Raw genomic sequence first — 22,358 nt, 5'->3', positions numbered from 1 at the left:
GACTAAGACTAGTACATATAATATTCTACTTTAGCATTATGTGAGACTTCATAGAATTCAGATTTCAGACTATAGCATTTATATCGTCTGAATATACACACTTACCAATTCTTTTAGATTTCATCCCATCTTTGAAGATATTATAAAACCTTCGTTCTTAATTCTAAGAGCGATAACTTTGAAATATTATTATTTTAAACACCTCATTAATGTTAATTTTTTTTATTATATCATTTATAATACCTAAATTTTTCTTTCTTTTATATGTCTCTCGTGTTGAATAACATCGTGAGTGTTCATGTATTTTTTTTTTAATTCTAACTATGTCTTCTCATGTGAAACGCCATCTACATTCTAATTCATGCTTAACTCACCTCGTTTGCCCCATCTTAAACCCACCTCAAACATTGCAAACCCTGTTCTCCCTCACACTGAATCAATTTGAGAGAGACAAACATCATGAATCGATATCTTACCTGGCACAATATATCTCTTAATAAATAACAAGTACACATTGCAGAGTTTGGTATATTTCTATTTGAGATCCAGCCAACCACCAATACTAAACTAAATTTCTTTCTTTCTTTTCTATCCCCCTTCTTAAATTTGGGGTCACGTTGTGCCTAATCAAGTCACTTTGCTAAGGTATAGTCGGTGACCATATATAACAGATGTACCCCATTATTATTATGGGTCAATAATGAGGAGGTGGACAACCTTCCCTTTCCCCCCAGGCCCCAGCATCAAGGTGTGTGCTCTGTTTCTTACCCTTTTATTTAGCTTTAGGAAGTTGACCCAAAAGAATAATAAAGGCCTTGGCGTAACCAAGGTGGAGAATGGAGATATGTATTCCGGTTACTACGTGCTTTTGTCTGAAAATAGCGAGCAAAATATCAAAATTTAATTTCCTAAAGTGTAATTCATAGATTATTACTAATAGGTTTGCATTGGAATTGGAGCCCGTACCTTTTATATAAGTAGGTATTGAATCAGCACATGATGTAATGACAATTGGCTTAATGTAGGATTTTTCAAAGAATGAGCAAATTGTGAATAATATTTATAATGAAAGGGTTGGTTTGTTGATAGATAGAGTTGGAGAAAGGAAGTTTTCCCGTTCCAAATTTAGGATATACAACTAACCTCAATAAGAATTTACATCACAAATTTACTTGTAGATCTGACTTGTTAACAAAAGATTACTAAAATATGAAGTAAACCCAAAGACTTTTTAAGAGTTAAGACAACATTGAATGCGAGATCAATAGAGGAATAGCAGAAATGCGTGTAATTAACATTAATCAAGTTTTCGAAGAGAAATATAAAATATTAATATTGGATGCATTTGGCTTGCTTTCTATTTTTAGTTAATATGTTTTTACTAAAAATCAATTGTTTAATAACCATGCAAATCAATGCAACTTTTTTTAATCAATCGTAATTAGCAAAACATTTTTATTACAATTTTCAAATAATTATTATAAAAATTAATAAATTTATCAGACATCATAATTTGTGATTTAATCATGACATATGCATTATTTATTCTGGTTAAAAAAATACATTTCATATTTTTCTTATTTTAAGAATTCATGAAAAACAATTAAAACAACTAAAATCCCATTTCCTTAATTTTCTTCAAAAATCCCAAAAAACTTGAAAAAAACAAACAGAAAACAAATAAGAAACATCTTTTAGATTGAGAGCACTCTATAACCCCACCACCATCCACTAGGCTCATGATGTCAGGTCAAGACTCCACAATCCTGATCTGAAAATCTCTTGCACCCCACATTTCAGTTTCCACACACCCATTTTGGTGTGTCATGTGCTAAACCATCCAAAAAGGATAACACTTCCATATAGGGTCGTCATACACAAGAATGAGCTAACAGAAGAAGAAGGAATCCTTCCTTTGTAACTCTTTCACTTCTTTTTAACCCAAAAAGCGAATAAAGCAAGCCCTCTAGAGAAAACCACAGCATCCAAAAAGCAACCCCAATTTGACTTCACTTTCATCTTCCTGCTCCTAAAAACCACTTTTGACACTGGAACAAACAATCACATGGCATTAGGGGCCCACCTTCAAATATTATGTTCGAGACCATATGCTGTGATTTTTTTTTCAAGCACTAACTATACTCTTTTTCATTACAACCTCTACTAGCTTATAGCTTTTCATGAACATTGAGCTCTCTGTGAGCAAAACAGGTGATTGATTCTGATCATATAGATGAGATGTATATTACAAAACAAAATGATTTTTTTCTCTACTTTTGAGTTTGAGTGTAATTTTTATGTATTACATCTGACACATAACAAAAATAAATTATTAGACTTATTAAATATCATAATATGTGATTAGATATCACTATAATTTTGTTAACATTATTAGGGCATAGACTATGTACTTTAAGATTTTGTGTCCTTTTGACCAAGGGAGTAGGGAATTGTGCAAATTTAGTTTTTTTCTCCTCTTTTTTTGCCATAAAAGTTAGTGTAAGGGTACTGTAAAAAACGTGATGCGAAAAACTAAGCGCTGTGTGACAAAATAAAGGTAAATGCATAATACAACACATGATAGAATTAAGAGTTATATTCCTTACACACTCAAGATTAATTTTTAATTCTCGTTGCCTGATTATGTTTATGGCACAATTTACAAGTTCTATCACTACAAATAAAATAAAATAAAAAAGTAAAATCAAAGTGTGAGAGGAAGCAGTAGCTCAACAAAGGGATTCCTTCAATGAAAATTTGAAATTAGTTAAAAATACAAAACACAAACTAGCTTCATGTGTCAAGTACCTCCTCTGGCTTTATTCATCCATGGCAAAGTTGAAGTGACAGTAGAACTATTAAGGAAATGAGCATCTGATGAACCTGTCAACTTATCTTTCCTAGACCATTGCCAGATCTTGGAAACAGAAAAGCTTTCACCTTTCCTTGCAATGTTGATTTTCTTGCCCTCAACAGCATCTCCATCAATGAAAGAACTTCCATTTGTGGCTGTTCTTCCCTTCAGTTGTCTCATGCTGCCACTGCTAGTGCCTAAAGCCACTCTCAGATCTGAATCAGCCACCACATACTGAAAAGACCCCATTGAATAGCATCTCCTCACATCCAAATTAACACTACTAGTACTACTCTCTCCTTCACCTCTCTCCACCACCATCCCATCTTGATTATTATTAGTGCTTCTAAATTTTCCAAGCCTAACAGAAAACACCCTTTTCCCATTCACTATGTGACTTTCTGTAGTTTTGTTAACAGAACCAATTCCACCACTTCCTGACATCCCATCTTCCTCAAGTTGACTTTCAAAGTCAAAAACTGAGTTTTCAAAGGGTGAATAGAGAGTCCCTCTACAAAGAGGGCAAGTTGAATTGGAAAGCAACCATGTGTCTATGCATTCAATGTGAAAAGCATGGTTACACATGGGAAGCAATCTGAGCTTGTCTTGTTCCAAGAACTCACAGAGGCAAACAGCACAATCAAAAGGCTCTTTCAAGCCAATTATCTCTTTGTAAAAGAAGACAGGGAGAGCATCTATGAAAGCCTGATCCAGGCCTGAGTCATGAAGATGGAAGAGTTGCTGTAACTGTCTTTGGTAAGCATCTGAATCAGACATGTCAGGGTATCTATTTGATTGGGGAATTGATGAATTATTGGAAGAAGACCTTTGCTTTATGAGAAATCTAACAAGCAAGTGAAGGAGACCCAAGATGAAAAACAGCACAGCTAAAATTACTATGATGAAAAGAATTGCAGGGCTTATTCTGTTCCCAGATGAAGAACTTGGGGATGGAGCTGTTTGTTTCTGGTAGTTAGACACATAAGGCACTGAGGGTGAAGAAGAAGAAGAAGAAGAAGAAGGAGAAACAATAGGGGGGTTGGTGATAGCACCATTGCTTTGAAGGATTCTAGAGTGACCCCTATACATTTTGAGAAGATGGTATTCTAAATTCAAATTAGAGTATGTCTAGATTTTTTGAGGTTGGAATGAGAGAGAGAGAGAGGCACTACCCATGTGGTGGTTTTGAAGAAAGTTATTATCTTTGCTTGTTTTGGGATTAAGCCCAACTCATACATTGTGGTTTGTGGAAAAAACAAGCAATGATAAGCAAAAAATATAGCATTTAAGGAAACATGCCTGAGAGAAAATGTCAACGTTGCAGAAGCAGTTGACCAACCATAGTTGTTGAAAAATTTGAAATCTTAGCAGAGACACCTGACATGGGTTTCTCTTCTTGTGTGTGAAAAAAAGAAAACCCTAATGATGATAATAACAGGGAGGAAGTGATGATGGAGTTGTTGGAGTGTGCATATCTAATTGTGTATTGCTCCAAATCTAATGCCAATAGTGGCCATTGAAAACGAAGTCACTTCCAAAACTCAAGGTTTTTGGGTCCCCTACAACTGCAGACTATAGTACAGACCATAGGCCTCACCTGACCAAAAAGGGCAAAATGTGAGGCAAAATTGTCATTTTCCTCGTTTGACAACTTGAGGGTGCTGTTTCATACACATGTACTACATTTTGTTCATCTTAATGGACTGCACCCTAAATATTATTGGTCAATAGTGGGATGGGACTGCAAGAAACAAAACCCAAAATTTGTGTTCTATTGCCAAAAGGTTTCGTAAGGCCCAGATGAAGTTGGTCCATTGAGCTCAAAGGTGCAAATAGACATATAGGCCCAAATTGGGCTATGACTAATGATTGACCTCTGAGTCCAAGGAGAATAGTGTGTTTGGACCTTGATTTTGAATAAAATTAGTTCAGCAAAATTGATATAGTTTAAAATTGATTTTAAAGTGATGTAATTGTTTTAACTTAAAATCAATTTCTCTAAGTGTAATTAAACATGTGAAAATTTACTTAAAATTAGATCAATTAGTGTCTCAACATGATTAAGGAGAATCCAATGTAAAACCAAATGCGTGCTATGTGGATTTGAAGTTCCACACACATTATATTGGATAAAAAAGAAGACACACACAGAGATTATAGCAGGACCATGCGCCCCAAAAAAAATGTCTCAAGGAGCTGCACTGATAAAGCAAACAAACTTGAAAAAAATTCCAAGTGCATGGCTTTTATTCAACTTGAGTAAAAATATGGGCTTCATCTTAGGCATCAGCAGAGCCATATAAACTTTTAGAAAGAAAATGAAAAGGTAGGCATTTTTATAGTTTTTGTCAAGGACTTAGAGATAACCATAGATTGGGGGATGAATAATTATAAATTTCTAGTGTTTGACTTCGACTTGAGATTTTGTGTTTTCCAAAGTCACATGTTTTTAAAAAAAATTCAGACAACAGCTTGATAGTCATACACCTATCATTTGATCACCGTCATATGCTTGTTCAACAAAATCATTTTGAGATTTTCAATTTCAATCAATTTTAGAAAACTTTAAAAAACAATCAAGTCAAGATTAATAGAACAGTACAGTTCAGTTTGTTTTGTATTAGTTTGAGAGTCCAACCTAACTAGTAACTACAAATTGGTATTGTGTCAGATCAAAATAACTGAGAAGAAAGCATGTTCAAAGAAAAACACAAAATTGTCAGATATGAAAGTAAATTTGCAAAATAAATAATTTGATGTGAACTTAAACAGATTGACAGATATCAAGGAAAATTGCAGTGTAACATAAGAGAAACCAAAATGTTCATTGTCATCCTAGAAAGGTGAGAAAATAATGAAAATAGTGAAATAAGAGCATATGGCTAAGACCTCTGTCAAGATATGCATAAACTGAGACGATTCAAATCTTATTAGCTACAAAGGTCTTCTTCAGATCAGCCCATTCATCTTCGGTTTTCCTCTTATTGGTTAGGGCCACTTTGTAAGAAGTCTCATACTCCTTCAAAGCTGTGATGATACTCTTGCATTCTGGCACCCATTTGGCAACCTGAGTCTTTAACTTGTTGTTTTCAGCAGCACAATTGTCCAAGGCTCTCTTTAGCTTGTCTCTAGTCATAACCAAAGTACATAACTTGTGTTCTAGTTCATCAATCTCAGAATTAATCTTTTCAAATTGTATTTTACCTTCCGAGACTTTCAAATTAATTTTGTCCTGTTGAGCTTTGGCACTTTCCAAATTCTTTGATAGAAGAGACCTTGACTGTAGCAGTTGATCATAGTCTTGGATAGTTCTTTGGGCAGTTGCATATCTGATATCAACATCTTCAATGAAACTTTTTAACTTGTAAATCACAGCATGAAGCCTGACAGGGATTTGATCTTTAAATTGGTTAAGTTGCTCCAAAACATGATGGAATTGTTGCTTGACTTCATCATCAGAAGAGAGAATTTCAAGGGAGGTTTCCAAAAGGACCTCCAATTTTTCAAGGATAGCTGCCACATTTGTACCATGGACTTCAATTTGTGAAATAGTTGCTGAGTGAGTGGACATGGAAGACATATTATAACTATCAGATAAGATGCTCTCAAGCTCCGTAATTGGGTCCCAATCTGGTTCAAGATTCAGATTGTCAATCTCCACAAGAGTATGAAATCTCTCCAACATGACTGAATCAGAAAATGTATCCACTTGATTGTCATCTGAGTCTTTTTCTTTTGACATTTCACTAGTCTGATTTAATCAATATTGGTAGTACTTGAAGTGCCAAAGGGGATAATCTGATGAATAGTAAATATGAAATGTCATTTATCAAGTGACAAGAAAATTGACAACAAGTGGATTACTTATTGACAAGAAGCAAATTAAATTATTATTTTTTCAATAGAAGGAACGTGTTTCCATTCAATTGCCAAACAAGGTTGAAGTCCAATAAGCAGGGTTCAACTTCAAAGTAAGATTGCATTAGAAGGGGTTTGGATAGTTAAAAAACATCAAAGCAAAATAGTAGGTGCTGCTAAAACATTAAATTATGCTTAAAAAAATCTTGACTCTGACATCAATGTTGACAACAAATGAAAAAAACTTAAATGTGCAAATCACATGTATTGCCTTTCTAAGGAGAGAAACCATGCTTCAATTATTTCAAGTTTTGCAGCTCAAGATCATGTTAAAAACTGCAGAGTCATACTCATATAGATGGCAGCAGGAAATGAAAACTCAAAGCGTTTGCATAGTTTCTACTTTCTAGCAATTTAACACTTGCTTAACACATAATTAGGCTAAAAATATTAAACCAAGATAGCAAGCACAATTCAAATGAGAGGTAGATCTAGACAGACTAGCTTAGATTAAAAGAAGAAAATTAGATGTTCCAATTTGAACATTTTCAAAGTCCACGTTCCATAGTTTTTTTACAGACAAGAGAACATACACATGTACAAAACGGAGAAAACTCTTAACCCATTCTCTCTCAGTGCCAAAAAGGATCAAAACAAGACGCAATCAAATTGGTCAAATACTCAGATTCTAAACTGAAACAGGAGCTTCTTGGTGCATCAGAGAGAAATTATATATATGGGGTTATAATAAAATAAAATAAAAGTGAGCTAAATAAAGGGAAGAAAAAAAAAGGAAAATCATATATTACCTTAGGGAGATGAAGCCACTGATGTTGATCACGAGAGGCTGATCCCTCCAAAATCAAGCCAAAAAAAAAAAGAGATGAGAATGGTGAATAGGTATTCCTAGAATCTACAAAGAAGCTTCATGAAAATTTACCTCGGATGTGAGATCAATAAAAATATTACAGCAAATCAATTTACTTCATCGTATGGTTTGACCCAAAAAATCCTCTGTCTCCTTTCCTATCCTCTCAAATAGAAATTTACATCAACTAAAAGCTTCGTATTGTACTCAAAATTCCTTTCCTATCCTCTATAAAAATCCTTTGTCTCCTAACACTAACAGGGTCGGGAACCCCATCTCCCCCGTCAAAGTCCACTTCAAAACGTGTTATCATTTTTTGGTGTATAATAATGAAGTTTGAACTAAGATCTCATGCAAACTACCTAAAGAGTATGAAAATGTATTGTCATAGTTCATTGCATAGAAGATTTCTTCTTCTTAAGCATGGATACTTCTAAAGTCATGTCGTATAAACTAGGCACCTATTTGTACCTATGGATACTTTTTGAGTACACACATCAGGCCTGTATCCGGGGTTCAATAAAATAAAAGCATTATCCTTTAATAAAAAAAAATAGTTTTCTTTTCTTTTCTTTTATAGAGAAAGCAAATAGGATAATTATTGAAAAAATGTTTTGCACATATATGTTTATTCACTAGGGGATGAGGGAAAGGACCAATAAATCTAACAGTTATATGTAGTATTTGAAGAAGAACTTTTTGTGTCTCTAAATAGAAAAGAACAATTATTGAGTGTTCCACAAGTCGTTTGGTGTGCAAGAGTTTCCCACTTGTAATTAAAAAGACAGGTTGTGCTCGATTAAACATGGTACCACCCATCAATAAGTCCAAGGAAGATGCAGCAACAGTGCAAAACAGGGGAAGAACAACTAGACAAAATTAGTCATATTAAAATCCATGTACCTGAGACATTCTATCTATTTATTTATTGATTGAAAATCTACTACAATAATATAATAGCATTTTAGCGTATATGTAGCAACTTTGATGCGTAGTTAGCTGGCAAAACAAATTGTTCATTGTGAACTTAAAACAGTTACAAATAGTATAGAAAATTAACGATCCAACATCAAAATAAACAAACGTCCAATATAAACCTTGAAAGATGACAGAAAATTGAAAATAGTAAAACAAGTGCATATTGCTAAGACCTAATGTCAAAATATGCATAAGCTGGTGACAATTCATCTTCGGTTTTCTTCTTATTGGTTAGGGCCACTTTGTAAGAAGCCTCGGATTTACCCAGCTATATAAGTAGTGCAGTAAAGACATCTGAAAAGTCTCCTTAAAACCTGGTTCATAAGGGGGTGGTCTACCAACTATATAAGCACTTGTCATGCTCATTAACTACCCGATGTGGGACTCTTAACAATGCTTGCAGGCAAGCTCTCAACATTACTTCCGCTTAGTTTTAAATGCTGCAATGATGATAACGAGCCAATGCTCTCAGGGAGTGTTCTTAAGTTGCAAGAATTTTCCAACTCCAGCAATGTTAAAGACCGCAAACCATCAATCATAAAATGCAGATTCGATGCATTGAGTTGTTTGCATCCAGAAAGTATCAGATTATTTAAAGATGCCATTCTCGAATCATGAGATAACTTGTCCCCAAAACTGTCGAGATTGTTACAACCTCGTACGCTGATAAGACCGAGTTTTGCACAATTCCAAATTGATGAGGGCAATTCTTGGATATGTGTGCCATCTAACCACAACCTCTCAAGTTCCACTGAAGATACTGAAAAATCCTTGAGGGATGAGCAGTTGCTAAGACGGAGGTTTTGGAGAGATTTTAAGTGAACGTCTGTTTGAAGGCTTTCTATCTCAGTGCAGCCTTCTAAATCCAGAACCTGAAGCTCAGGGAGAGACAATATGGATGGATGAACTTGACGCAGCTTTTACACTGAGGAAGAGCTAACACTTTGAGATTTGACGCCATAGAAAAGTCTGGAACCTCAACCAGGTTTTCGCAGAATCCGAGGTTAATGTCCTTTAAATTCACAAGATTCTGTAACAAGGTAATGTTATCACATGAAGAGTTTCAAGTGAAAAAGTAAAAGTAGAAAATGTAGACAGATTCATACCGTACCTGAACTCCATCCCAAAGCTTTTGAAGGTTGCTGTAGGGCATGGCAAGCTCAACAAGAAATTTAGCAGAAAAGGTTGATGGCAAAGACTCCAAACAATATCCATGCCAATGAAGGTACCTTAATTTGTCAGACAATGTCTCAAGACCATTCATAGGAAGGTATATTTTACATCTGCTACTCCACTCCCCTCCAAAGTAGAATTTAAGAAATCTTATGTTAGACATCTTTCTAAAGGAATTAAAGCTCAAATGTAGATCCTCAATTTTAGACAGATCCAAAATTATACCTTCTACTGCTTCAGTTCCCTGACAAAAAATATTTAGAATAATAGTTAATAAATGCTATCATATTAGTTGCTTTTTACAAACATCCATGTAACTGAATTTGTACTAACCCTGTTATATTTCAGCACATCATACACCTCTTCAGGATCCCACAATCGACTTCGCCTACCAGGATCTTCGATAGATTCTTGTTGAACAATATTCCAACCCATTTCTTGTATCAGATCATGCATTTCTATTGTACGTGTAGGTGAAATAGTTATAAGACACTTGTCTTCAAGGACTTCTATTCCAATGGCTGGAAACAAATTGTTGGTTAAATTTTGAAAATCGAGATAATCCTGGATAAATCTGAAGTCGTGTATAAACACTTTCAGATTGAATCAAATTTCGGGGTTCAACCAAAATTGTTCAATCGGATAAAATCAGAAGATTATAATTCAAGAGTTTTGTTTTGGTCTTGTATGTTTTTCACATATTATGCTTTCTGAACCAGGATGATTATTTATAATCAAAGAATAGGTGGTTATTGGCGGTTGATGGAAGTTATTTATTTTTAAAAATTGTCGTTGATGGAAGTTTTAGTAACTTCCATGTAACTTCCAACCGTTAATGGAAGTTTTAGTAACTTCCATGTAACTTCCAACCTTTGCCTAAACCGAACATCTCGTTATTACATTAAAACAAGCGTGCACTCTTATTTTAACACAATAAAGAGATCAATTACACTAAAATGTCCAACAAACCTCCCCCATTTTAGTGTAATTACCGATCAAATCACCAAAGTCATAACATACCACAAACTACTGCATAGATGAAATATCGTGACGATTGAATTTCATCTTAGCAAATTACACGTTTCAAATATTCGAATATCAGGGTGTCACTAAGGATTGAACCCTTTCTATTCATAATGAATACATGAAGATAATCTGCACAATAGTTTATAACATTACTCTTGCTCGACACTAGTTTTACTAGCCTGTGTCCCTATCCTTCATAAGCATATCAAAGCCAAGTCCCAGCTTCTTGAAGCGGCTAAACTTCATGCTTATATAGGTAGTCCTTTTCTTTCTTGCACCTGTAAATGCAATTTTTCAAAAGAACCATTGAGAAGTTATACTTCAACCTCCTTAACTTACAGAACCGAACACATTCCTTTTGGGATACTTTCGATGATGTGTTCCAATCTCTACATGTTAAGCTTTCCACATTGAATTCAGCACCTAATGTCATATTAGATGGGAATTGGGTATCTTAACATAAGAGATTTCAGATGGACTTTAATCCTAATCCCACAACCGACCTTTTTACGAGATCTCTACTTAACCCTTTGGTTAAATGATCGGCCAAATTATGTTGAGTTCTCACAAACTCCACTGATATCACACCATGCATGATTAACTCCCGAACCATGTTGTGTCTAACACCCAAGTGTCTAGACTTCCCATTATACACTTGACTATATGCCTTACATCCCCAAATTTTGAGATAACTCAAATTTGGTGTCTTTTTGTGCCAAAGTTCATATGGGGTAACCTTATTCCTTTTGTTAGGAATTCGGTTCAACAAGTAACAGGCTGTCAACATAGCCTCACCCCAAAATCCTTCACTTAAACCCGAATAGGATAACATGGAATTCACCATTTCTTTCAAGGTTCTATTCTTCCTTTCGGCTACACCATTCTGTTGTGGTGTATAGGGAGCTGTAGTTTGATGTATTATTCCAGTAGATTGAAAATAAACCGGATCATAATACTCACCTCCCCTATCCGTACGAAGAGTTTTGATTAGCCCATTTTGATGAAGTTCTACCTCTTTCTTATAAATTTTAAATTTATCAAGAGCTTCATCTTTTGTATTTAATAAATATACATAACAATACCTTGATGCATCATCAATAAAAGTAATAAGATATTTTTTATGACCTAATGATGGAGTAGCATGCAAATCACACAAATCACTATGAATAAGGTCTAAGACTTTAGTCTCACTTTTAACATCCTTAAAAGGTTTCCTAGTGATCTTGGTCAACATGCAAGTTTTGCATTTTTCAATGTTCATATCAAAAGGAGGAATCATACTTGTTTTTTACATATCTTTTAATCTTTTGTAATGAACATGTCCTAATCTAGCATGCCAAATTTCTGATTTTGTCATATTAGTTATAGAACTACACGAGGCCATACAAACAGATTCATGAACAAAAGGAACATCAATGTTTAATTTAAACATTCCATTACAACGATAACCAAATCCAACAAACGAACCATGTCTTGACAAGATGTACTTGTCACTTTCAAGTACTTGCTTGAAACCACAATTATTTAAAACCATACCAGACAATAAGTTCTTACGAATACCAGGTACAAATAAGACATTATCCAAATACAAACTTTTTCCGGAAGTAAAAACTAAATTCACACAACCTAATCCTAGGATTGGTTCAGTTGCAACATTGCCCATCTTCACAATAGAGCCATCATCGATTGGTCTAAATTCCTTGAACCAACGACGATCTTTGCACACATGGCTTGTTGCTCCCGAATCAAACCACCAAGCAACGTCATCATCCTACACATAGAATGCATCAGATATTAGTGATACATAATTTGAATTCGTATTCGAATTAAAATTATTCACTACAATCTGACCTTGTTGCTTTTCAGGATCATTAGACCCACTTGGACCAGCCTTGTTCTTTCCTTTGAACACCCGGCAATCCCTCTTTAAATGACCAGGTTTCCCACACTTCCAACATGACAATTTTGTCTGTTTGTTTGGACCTTTGTTCTTATTTCCTTGAAATTTTCGTTTGTTACCTTTAGCATTGTAATTTTGCTTAACTGTTCCACTTTCCTCTACCATATTAACGGAAGAGGAACCTGCTACGGTTTTATTATTGACTTTGTCAATTTCCTGAGCCCTCAGCGACTCCTCAATCATGAAATGACTGCCGAGTTGAACCAGAGTCAACTCTTCCTTCATATGTTTCAAGGTATGCTTGAAGTCTTTCCAAGAAGAAGGCAGTTTATCAATTATAGATGAAACTGCAATGGATTCATCCATTTTCAAATCATGTTGAGTAAACTGACCCAAAATCCGCAGCAGTTCATTATATTGCTCCATAACAGGCCTCGAATCAATCATTTTGTAATTAAAGAAATTACTAACTAAGAATTTGTTACTTGAGGCATCTTCTGCCATATACTTGGATTCAAGAGAGTCCCATAATTCCTTAGCAGACTCAACATTTTGATAAATATCAAAGAGAGAGTCAGACATACCGTTCAGAATGTGTCCACGACAAATGTAATCGTTGTTCTCCCATTTCGAACGCTTCCTTGTTTGATCCAGAGTTTCGTCTTCCATATACACCGGCATCGGTGTACTCAGCACATACACCACATTCAATGTTGTCAAGAGAAAGTGCATCTTCTTCTGCCATCTTCTGAAATCCTGCCCTTCAAACTTGTCCAACTTTGCAAACTTGCTTGTCATCTTCGAACTATCGTTCGTCATCTCGAAAGATTTGATTCAATCTTTTGTTGGTTAAATTTTGAAAATCGAGATAATCCTGGATAAATCTGAAGTCGTGTATAAACACTTTCAGATTGAATCAAATTTCGGGGTTCAACCAAAATTGTTCAATCGGATAAAATCAGAAGATTATAATTCAAGAGTTTTGTTTTGGTCTTGTATGTTTTTCACATATTATGCTTTCTGAACCAGGATGATTATTTATAATCAAAGAATAGGTGGTTATTGGCGGTTGATGGAAGTTATTTATTTTTAAAAATTGTCGTTGATGGAAGTTTTAGTAACTTCCATGTAACTTCCAACCGTTAATGGAAGTTTTAGTAACTTCCATGTAACTTCCAACCTTTGCCTAAACCGAACATCTCGTTATTACATTAAAACAAGCGTGCACTCTTATTTTAACACAATAAAGAGATCAATTACACTAAAATGTCCAACACAAATTACATGCTTCCAGTAGACTTATTACGTGATCTTTATATTATCCTTTGAGAAAGCATGCAATGTCTAGAAATATGTCCTGCTCAGTATGATCTAAATCATCAAAACTCAATTTTAAAACATTGTGAATTTTCACATTTGGAATCTTTTGAAGCTTTCTCAATTCACTGTTCCATGCTTGTTCACTTCTTGAACGAAGACATGCACCCAAAATTTTTAACGCCAAAGGATTGCCTTTGCAATAGGCAAGTACACTTTCTGATAGCTCTTCAAATCCATTCTTGGAATGCTTTTCTCTGAAAGCATTCAAACAGAAAAGTTGAAGAGAGTCATGGTGGTTCAATTCCTTTACCTCATATATCTCATCAACATGGCTAAATATGTGTTTATCTCTAGTTGTTACTATCACCCTACTTCCTGGTCCGAAACAATTGAAATCACCGATTAGATCTTCTAACTGTTCCGAGGAAGCCACGTCATCCAAAATAAGAAAAACTTTTTTGCGTTTAAGTCTTCTCGTTATAAAATGGGATTCAACTTTGGGCACATGTACATGAAGATTTTCTCCTGGGAACAACTCAGAGAAAAGTGTTCTGCGTAAGGCATTGAGACCATGCTTCTCTGCTTGTACCCTTACATTTCCCAGAAAGCAGTGGCCTTCAAATTGAGAGAATAGTTTGGCATGTAAAGAAATTGCCAGGGTAGTCTTACCTATGCCACCCATGCCCCATATTCCAATCACTCGAATTTCCCTTGAGCCAATTTCCAACAGTGATTCAATCTCCGCATAGTTTCTTTCAATTCCAATCAGTCCTTTCGTTTCAATCGGGTATATGAGATTCAGTTTGTATAAAACATCTTTGACAATGTCCTTAATGAATTTGGCCTCGGTCCTAGCATAATAAAGGTAAGAACATTGAATGAAATAATGTATCACTAGTCGATCAAATAAAAATGAAAATATGAGTGACCACCAATTACAATATGTGGATAAGTGGGGGATGTAGAGTAGGAGAGACACAGCAATAGAGTCGGGGTTCAACAAAAAAAACAAAAAATAGAGTTGGGATCATGGACTTGGGAGAATATCTCCAAAGTCCAAACCACCCGTGTTTACTCTGTGATATTCTATTATTCTTCAACTTTTCATTCTTCCAACTCTATAGTAAGTAAAATTGCTTCATTTGAAACAGTGGACAGTTAAACATTAACAAATCTAATTTATATTCGCTACTGCCTAATATTTAATCTGTCTTACATTTATTAAGTTTCAATAGTTCATATGTAATCTTAGGATTTTTTTATAAACCATAAGTGAAAAAGAAAACCAAGATCATATCCCTTTGTTGGGAAAATAAGTTTCTATATAGAGTTGTGGTTTGGTACCTATAAGTTATCGAGTCCCACCCAGCCAAATTGGCTGCTTTTGTGAGAGCACTTCTCCATTTTTGCACCCTATCATTTGTGATATTCGGATCTCGCTTATGTTCTTCAAATGCTTTATTGAAAGAACCTTGTTGCTTCCTTATATGAGATGGATCTATTTTATAGAAGACGGGTATAACAACTTGTCCTTGACCCTCCTTGCATTCCATAATCTTGGTGATTTCATCCAAGCACCATTTGGAGGTACCATACTTTTCTGAGAAGATCACAACGGATACCTGCGACTCTTCAATGGCTTCGATGAGTGCTTGCGAGATTTCCTCACCCTTTTGAAGCCTGTAGTCTATGTAGGTTTCAAGTTTGGCTTGGATGAGAGCATCGTAGAGATGGCTTGTGAAGTTGCCGCGAGTGTCCTCGCCTCGAAAGCTAAGAAAAACATCATAACTTTTGAGAGAAGCCACACAAGAAGAAGAAGAAGCAGCAGCTGCATAGTTGACCATTTGCAGGTTAGCCATTAGGAAAACTTTTGAGCGTTACACAAACATTAATTTGCTTATAATAAGGAAAGTGAGAATTCAGGAGAAACAAAGTAGTCGATCAGAAACATTCGTTGCGTGAAGATTATGAGACGGGAAAGAAAATTCGTAAGCTTGACTTGGAACCTGTAAAGCTCATCGTTCATGTACGGGAAGCTCACGTGCGTAAAGTCTAGCCATAACATTTGTTTTTTTCTACTGCTATTTATTTTCAGGGTAAATAAGTTTCCCTTCGGGTGGTTTTTTTAGTTGTTTTTTCAAATTAAAAAATAACAGTCAATCTCTAATTTTTAAAATATTTAATTACTCATTTCATCTTTATATATAGTTATACAAATTTTATCTTTTAATTCTTATACTTAAAACCAATCTCTTTAGTCTTATTGGATTGGTCAAGAGTAAAGCAACTCACGGATAAACATTAGGTTTATCAACAAAAATATTTTTTCTTTTTAGTTTATAGGAAAAAACACTAAACTTATTAGAAAAAATATCACATATGTTGACAAAAAGGCTTAGTATGTAATTTTCTTATTAAAGTAAAATATTTATTTTTCTAAAATTTTTTTTAGGTGTCACTTTTCGTTTAACTGATCCTAAATCATTATGTACATAATTTTTAATCATTTTAGTCCCTATGAATTTAGATCATAAGGATTAAAAATATTACGTATAGGAATTAAAAATGATTAAATTAATATGTGGAGATTAAAATAAATGATTTTGATCTATATGGACAAAAAGGGAAAGATTGTGCGACTATAAAGATTAAATGAGTAATTAAATCTTTTAAAAATTCAGTTTTAGTTTAAAGAAATTTATTTTTAAAGATTTCTATCCTACTAATGGTATATTTGTGTGGTGGTGATGGTCACGGGGAAAGTGACGACAACGACAGTAGCAATGTTAGTGGTGGAGGTAGTGATACCAATAATTGTGGTTACTAGTGTCAATGCCAGTAGTGGTGGTTAGCAGTAATGACCGTGATACTGTCAATGGTGGTGGTGGTGATGACAATGTTGCTATCAGTGGTGGAAGTATTACTCTTGATGAATGTGACACTCTCTATCCCATACATATATGTACTAATAATAAAAGAAATAGGAATACATAATTAATTAAATTTTTTAAATGAAAACATTTCAAAGGGTAAAAGATTCGCATTCACTTCTCTAACATCATAATAGAACTTGTCCAAATAATTAATAAAATCATCTTAGCTCAAAATAAGGTCATCCAAGACTTATGTAATTAATATAGAAACCTATACCCCAATGTCGTATCCTATCAGAGTATTATGTTTCAACGTCCTATAACATGAGGTTCTCCATCGCCATTCACCTAACTATCTGCTTCCACGAACACAAAATTTGAGATCATCACAGGATTCGAACACAAATAACACACGGGGAGTGGGTTATCACATTCGTAACTAATAGAGAGAAACAAGACAACATAAATATACATATCATATAAATGAATTACAACTTATTTAAACACAGTTCATGTCATTCCATCACTTGTCGCGTAACACCACATCTCAACATAACTTGCCTCATTCATTTTCACATCATTGACATATTCAAGGGTCAAACACAATATCACTCAACTAATCAATACCAGTCAATACACATGTGTTATGCAACAGATATACTAAGACTCAATCCTATATGCAATGTGGTATCATGTCAGTGAAAAACCTCATCGGACGCCTAGGTGTACATGACAAGACAAACCACACACTAGTAAGTCAGGTCACTCTCACTAGGTAAAATCATAAGAAAACCAGCCACGATCACACTGTTTTGCGAGAATACTCCAACCATGTAGAATCAACACAGGCTTAAAGGAACACTCAAACCGGGTGTAGTTACCCTCAAGGCTTAGACTCAAAGAGTCCGCCATGGCCTCTCCCTCCTGATTCAAGTCCAACCCAGAAAACATTTTAACACATAGACTCTGTCTATAAACTGTACAAAACACACGATTCCTCAATTGTTCTCAAATTAATTTTATCTCATCGCGCTTGTGATTAAACTTGTCGAGACCTTAGAGTGATTCTCATCACAATACTCGTCGCGCATTAACTCATTGTCCTTAAAGGATTTTATAGTCGTGTGATTGTACGATTTATAGCTCACAACTCAGTTTATACAACATCTCACTGCACATATATATTACAAGTCAATACATACTTAATTTATCACATACACTCGGTCTCAATCACAATGGTATAATCCCAATTTAACATGTTATCACACCTCATGAATCATATACACTTTATCTATGAACTATCCAATACACACAACTACTTAATTGTTTTCAAAATCATTTTAACTCATCGCACCTCAAAGTGATTTAACTCATCAAGTTCCCACAGTGGATCCCATCATAATACTCATCGCACAAAAACTCGTCGCCCTTAAAGGGTCTTACAATTATGTGATTGCACAGTTCATAACTCACGACTCAATACATATAACATCTCAATACACATGTATCTCACCATTCATCACAGGTTCAATTTGTCATTTTCTCATAATTTGAATCACCATTTCATAATCTCACTATAATAATTTATACAAAATGCTTCTCACAACATGAAGAGTAAAACCCTTCAAACAATTCCACACAATCATATTAAAATCAATGAATGAAAGTCATAGGTCAAAAACACGAAAACATCAAGAGCACTCAACTTTATCAACTAATTCACATCAAAATATTGGGATCCGCCAAACACAAAAATATTGTATTTATAATCGTAAAGGAAAATTATAATTCAATAAACATCCTAAAATAAACCCCAATTTAATTCTCTAAGGATCCTTACACATGTTCATTATAACCCCAATTGCGATAAACTCATCCCTTATCTCTAAGCAGATTCACGTGTGTATTCCGACAGCGATAACAGTATCTCTAGCGGTTTCCTGAGATTTCTCAAGTTTTTTTTTGTTTCTTTGCTATGGTTTCCAAGCGTTAGAGAGAAGAAGAATGGATTGAAGCCTTCGTTCCAATGTTTGCATGCGATAGAATTTCTCTCTCCATAGATATTAATTTGAAAATCCCAACGGTAGAGATGTCCGACAGATCATAATCTTGGATAATTTTTTGGACAGTCACAAAACTGACATCAACACCTTCAATAAAAAAAATTTAACTTGTTGATTACAGGAGGAAGCTGAACAGGAACTTGGTCTTCAAATTGGACAAGTTGATCCTACACTTGATGGAATTGTTGCTTGACTTCATCATCACAAGAGATAGTTTCGAGGGAGGTCTCCAAAAGGGTCTCTAATGTTTTAAGGATAGCTACCAGATTTTGACCTAGGACTTTAGTCTCTGAAACAGTAGTTGAGAGAGTTGACAAGGGAAAACTCTTATAACTATCACATAACATGCTTCCAAGCTCAACAATTGGATCCCAATCTGGTCCAGATGCAGATGGTCATTTTCCACAAGAGTATGAACTTCCTCATACATGATTGGCTCATAATATTTGTCTTCTTGATTGTATGTCAAGTCTTTTTCTTCTAACACCTCTATAGTCTGATTTGAATCGATGTTTGAAGCACTTGAAGTGTCAAGGGGGATACTATGGTGAATATATTAAGTGTTGTTTGTCAAATTAAGTGAAAAAGAGTGTTGATGAGCAAAGTTTATTATAGATATGGAAATTAATTTGACATATATAGAGGAGACAAGAAAAATACTTTCTTAATTTAGCTAGAAAATGAAGAACAATAATAGTAATACATATTAGTTACTGACTTGATTTTCAGGTGTTGACATTATATAGTAATCCTCTTCCTTAAAACTTTGTGGTTATGTCTTTGTACCAACTGTTGTTGAAGCTGAAGGAAGCAAAATAAAAAATTAATCATTAATTTTTCCAACCAATCCTAGTTGCCCTTCACACAAAACCATGGAAGCTAATTCATGTAAGAGAAATCCGGCCTGTAATTATTTTATTAAATTTACCCTTCAAATTCTCACAATAATCCAATCTTAAATGCTAAGAAATGAAATCATCGTGACAAGGAGGCATAAAAATAGCCACTTGCCAAAGAAGACTTTTCTAAAGAGCTATATTTCGCTGTTGCCAATATAAGGATCTTGTTATTGTTAGTGGATAATATGTAACCAACTCATCTAAAATGTGTTATACCAACAAAAAAATTGCAGTTCACAAATGTTTTTTATTTTATTTTTACGATCGGTTCACAAATGTAATAAGTGGGTCAAAAACAGTTTTAAAAGTTTTTCGAAACTACCAAGTAACATAATTGTGCTAGTATTATCTGTTTGTGTTTATAGATGCTAATACTTAAGAATTGATCATCAAAATGAAGCAAAAATAAGGAGCTATAAAGAGGGAGTGGTTGAACTGTTCAAGTTTCATACCTACAAAATCGTGACATGAATTTTCATTCGACTCCACTTTTACATGCTTCAAACCTGTAGTAATTGTTTGATGCACAACTTCCTCTATTTTCTTAGTCTGGTCATCTTGATTGTTATGGTTAGATCCTTTGACTTGTAACTCATGAATATCATTAGAATTGTCGGGTTCTAACTCAACAATATCTCTTGAACTATCCCCAAACTCCAACTCCAATCCCTTTTGCTCAGAGGCATAAATGGGGTACACCCCACATTTTCTATCCCCTCCGATGACCATTTTCTATCCTTATCTGTCACTAAAAATTCAAATGATATGTTGGAAGGATCACACGCTTCACCTGTTAATGGAGCAATGTGTGTGACTCAACTAATTAGAATACGTGAGCAAAAATTAAAACCAACCAAAAAATACAATTGGCTTCATGAAAAACAAAAGAATTAAGTACTTAAATTAATCAGATTCAATAACGATTACCTGAAATTGGAAGAACAATTATTCAAAATAATAAAAAGTCTTTTTATTTTATGATGTCAGGGAGAGGCAAGAGAAAGGAGAAACAGCCTATACATGTCAGTTATAAATTAACATGCGATGATTATTGAATGTTTGCAAGAAGGTTATGAAGTCTTATATATGGATGGCTATATATTTTTTTTAAGAAAGGTGAAAACATTAATATATAAGAAACGTAAAATGCCACGTCCAAGTCGTACCAAGCCATTTTCACGAACCATTACATCAACAATCCCATAGCACCGAGTGGAGCTATTGGACCCAAAGTTTGCACATTAAGAATTACAAAAACCAGAACCATAAAACCTGCTATATATCAGAACAAGCACATAAACACCGTTCTCCCTTTCATAGCCTCATGCATATACGCTGAATGGGACATGAATGTCTATATTAGTTTTAAGAAAAGAAAAATAGAAGAAATTATGAGTAACAAGAGAAAAAGAAAATAAAAGAATGTAGCAAAGTTTGAGGTTTTTGTTGGATTGTTTGACCTATATATTTTTTTACTGAAAAATCATATAAAATTCATCAAAATTCATACTAAAAAGAATTCATTAAATTTTTTATATTTTTGAATGCTTGAAAATTTTTTAAATTATAAAAAATCTTTATATTTTAAAATATCAGAAGACTTTTTTTTTTAATCTTCCCTCAATATTATTTTTATAAAAAAAATCCTTTAAAATCCTTCAAAATTCTAATCCAATAAGTTCTCTTTGTTTCACCAATACAATAACACTAAATGAATTAGATTAAATAAAAAGTGAGAGTGGAGAGAATGAATTAGATTAAATAAAAAGTGAGAGTGGAGAGAGAAAGAGTGAATGTGAAGTTTGAAATTTTGGATTTGAAAAAATAAGGAAAGAGAGAGGAAAAATAGGAACAAATAGTGCAATCAATTTTGTATTGTTTCCAATTCCTTCGGTTACGTTTTTTTTAATGGAATCCTTCAGTTACGTATTAGAGGCATAGAGTATCCCATTTTCATTTTTCTGAGATAATTTGCACTCTTTATTTAAATGCAGGGAATAAGTGCATTAAAACTGATATAAAAAAAATTAATAATTTCAAGAGTCTATCTTAATGACCAAAGAAAAATTCATTATATTTTTCAAAAAAAAAAACTCATCTAACAAATGATTTTTTTTTTATTTAAAAATGAAGCAAAAATTGTAACACTAATCTCCTCGTCATATTCACAAACGTAATTAGTCTCATTTGTTTCTAAAAAGAATAAAAACGTTACTGTAATATTTGCTTAACGTGTCAATTGACATACGACAATTATCCTAGTTTAACAAGTAATTTTGAATTTAAGTTTGAATATGAAATAAAATACAGTTTGTTAATATATTTTTTGGGTAGAGATGAAGCTTTTTTTTCCTGAATAGTTGAAGCTTAAAAACAGAGAATTTTTCAATGATAATAATTTTATCTAACTTAATTAAAATTGTCTTTATAAAAAAAAAAATACACGTAGTCTACACAAATAAAATTTTCTCTAATATTCCTTCATGGTTTATAATCTTATTCTCCGCAGACAACGAAAAGAATGGGAGTCAAATCCTTGCTTGCTT

The 22,358-nt window shown here is 34.0% G+C and overlaps 4 protein-coding genes and 1 pseudogene across 5 annotated transcripts; all 5 read right to left on the bottom strand.

The window, feature by feature from the left end:
* Positions 1 to 1,681: 1,681 nt before the first annotated feature.
* LOC100794750 (RING-H2 finger protein ATL47) lies at positions 1,682 to 4,575 on the bottom strand. Its single transcript, XM_003519766.5, has 2 exons — positions 2,809 to 4,575; positions 1,682 to 2,048 (listed from the first exon to the last, which is right to left on the bottom strand). Exons 1-2 carry the CDS (start codon positions 3,941 to 3,943, stop codon positions 1,927 to 1,929), a joined length of 1,257 nt encoding a protein of 418 aa, XP_003519814.2. The 5' UTR covers positions 3,944 to 4,575; the 3' UTR covers positions 1,682 to 1,926.
* A 984-nt stretch (positions 4,576 to 5,559) lies between these two features.
* Positions 5,560 to 8,204, bottom strand: LOC100778267 (uncharacterized). 2 transcript variants are annotated; one of them, XM_003519966.5, is made up of 3 exons: positions 7,653 to 8,204; positions 7,522 to 7,566; positions 5,560 to 6,652 (listed from the first exon to the last, which is right to left on the bottom strand). In XM_003519966.5, the coding sequence occupies exon 3, from the start codon at positions 6,594 to 6,596 to the stop codon at positions 5,775 to 5,777; it is 822 nt and encodes a 273-aa protein (XP_003520014.1). In that variant the 5' UTR covers positions 6,597 to 6,652; positions 7,522 to 7,566; positions 7,653 to 8,204; the 3' UTR covers positions 5,560 to 5,774. The 2 variants fall into 2 exon arrangements, with proteins under 2 accessions (XP_003520014.1, XP_006574598.1); XM_006574535.4 differs by having other exon boundaries at positions 7,522 to 7,559; positions 7,653 to 8,203.
* A 753-nt stretch (positions 8,205 to 8,957) lies between these two features.
* On the bottom strand, positions 8,958 to 10,091 carry LOC100794228 (disease resistance protein TAO1). Its single transcript, XM_041010576.1, has 2 exons — positions 9,670 to 10,091; positions 8,958 to 9,588 (listed from the first exon to the last, which is right to left on the bottom strand). The coding sequence occupies exons 1-2, from the start codon at positions 9,892 to 9,894 to the stop codon at positions 9,418 to 9,420; spliced, it is 396 nt and encodes a 131-aa protein (XP_040866510.1). The 5' UTR covers positions 9,895 to 10,091; the 3' UTR covers positions 8,958 to 9,417.
* A 3,884-nt stretch (positions 10,092 to 13,975) lies between these two features.
* Positions 13,976 to 15,915, bottom strand: LOC121172685 (TMV resistance protein N-like). The gene is made up of 2 exons (XM_041007411.1): positions 15,322 to 15,915; positions 13,976 to 14,828 (listed from the first exon to the last, which is right to left on the bottom strand). The coding sequence occupies exons 1-2, from the start codon at positions 15,834 to 15,836 to the stop codon at positions 13,976 to 13,978; spliced, it is 1,368 nt and encodes a 455-aa protein (XP_040863345.1). The 5' UTR covers positions 15,837 to 15,915.
* Positions 15,916 to 17,621: 1,706 nt separating this feature from the next.
* Positions 17,622 to 20,541, bottom strand: LOC100793704 (uncharacterized; annotated as a pseudogene).
* Between the last annotated feature and the right edge of the window lie 1,817 nt (positions 20,542 to 22,358).

This window comes from Glycine max, chromosome 2 (genome assembly GCF_000004515.6).
Source record: "Glycine max cultivar Williams 82 chromosome 2, Glycine_max_v4.0, whole genome shotgun sequence".
NCBI classification, from domain to species: Eukaryota; Viridiplantae; Streptophyta; class Magnoliopsida; order Fabales; family Fabaceae; genus Glycine; species Glycine max.
The sequence above is the reverse complement of the archived record's forward strand: the minus strand, read 5'-3'. Positions and strand labels throughout refer to the sequence as shown.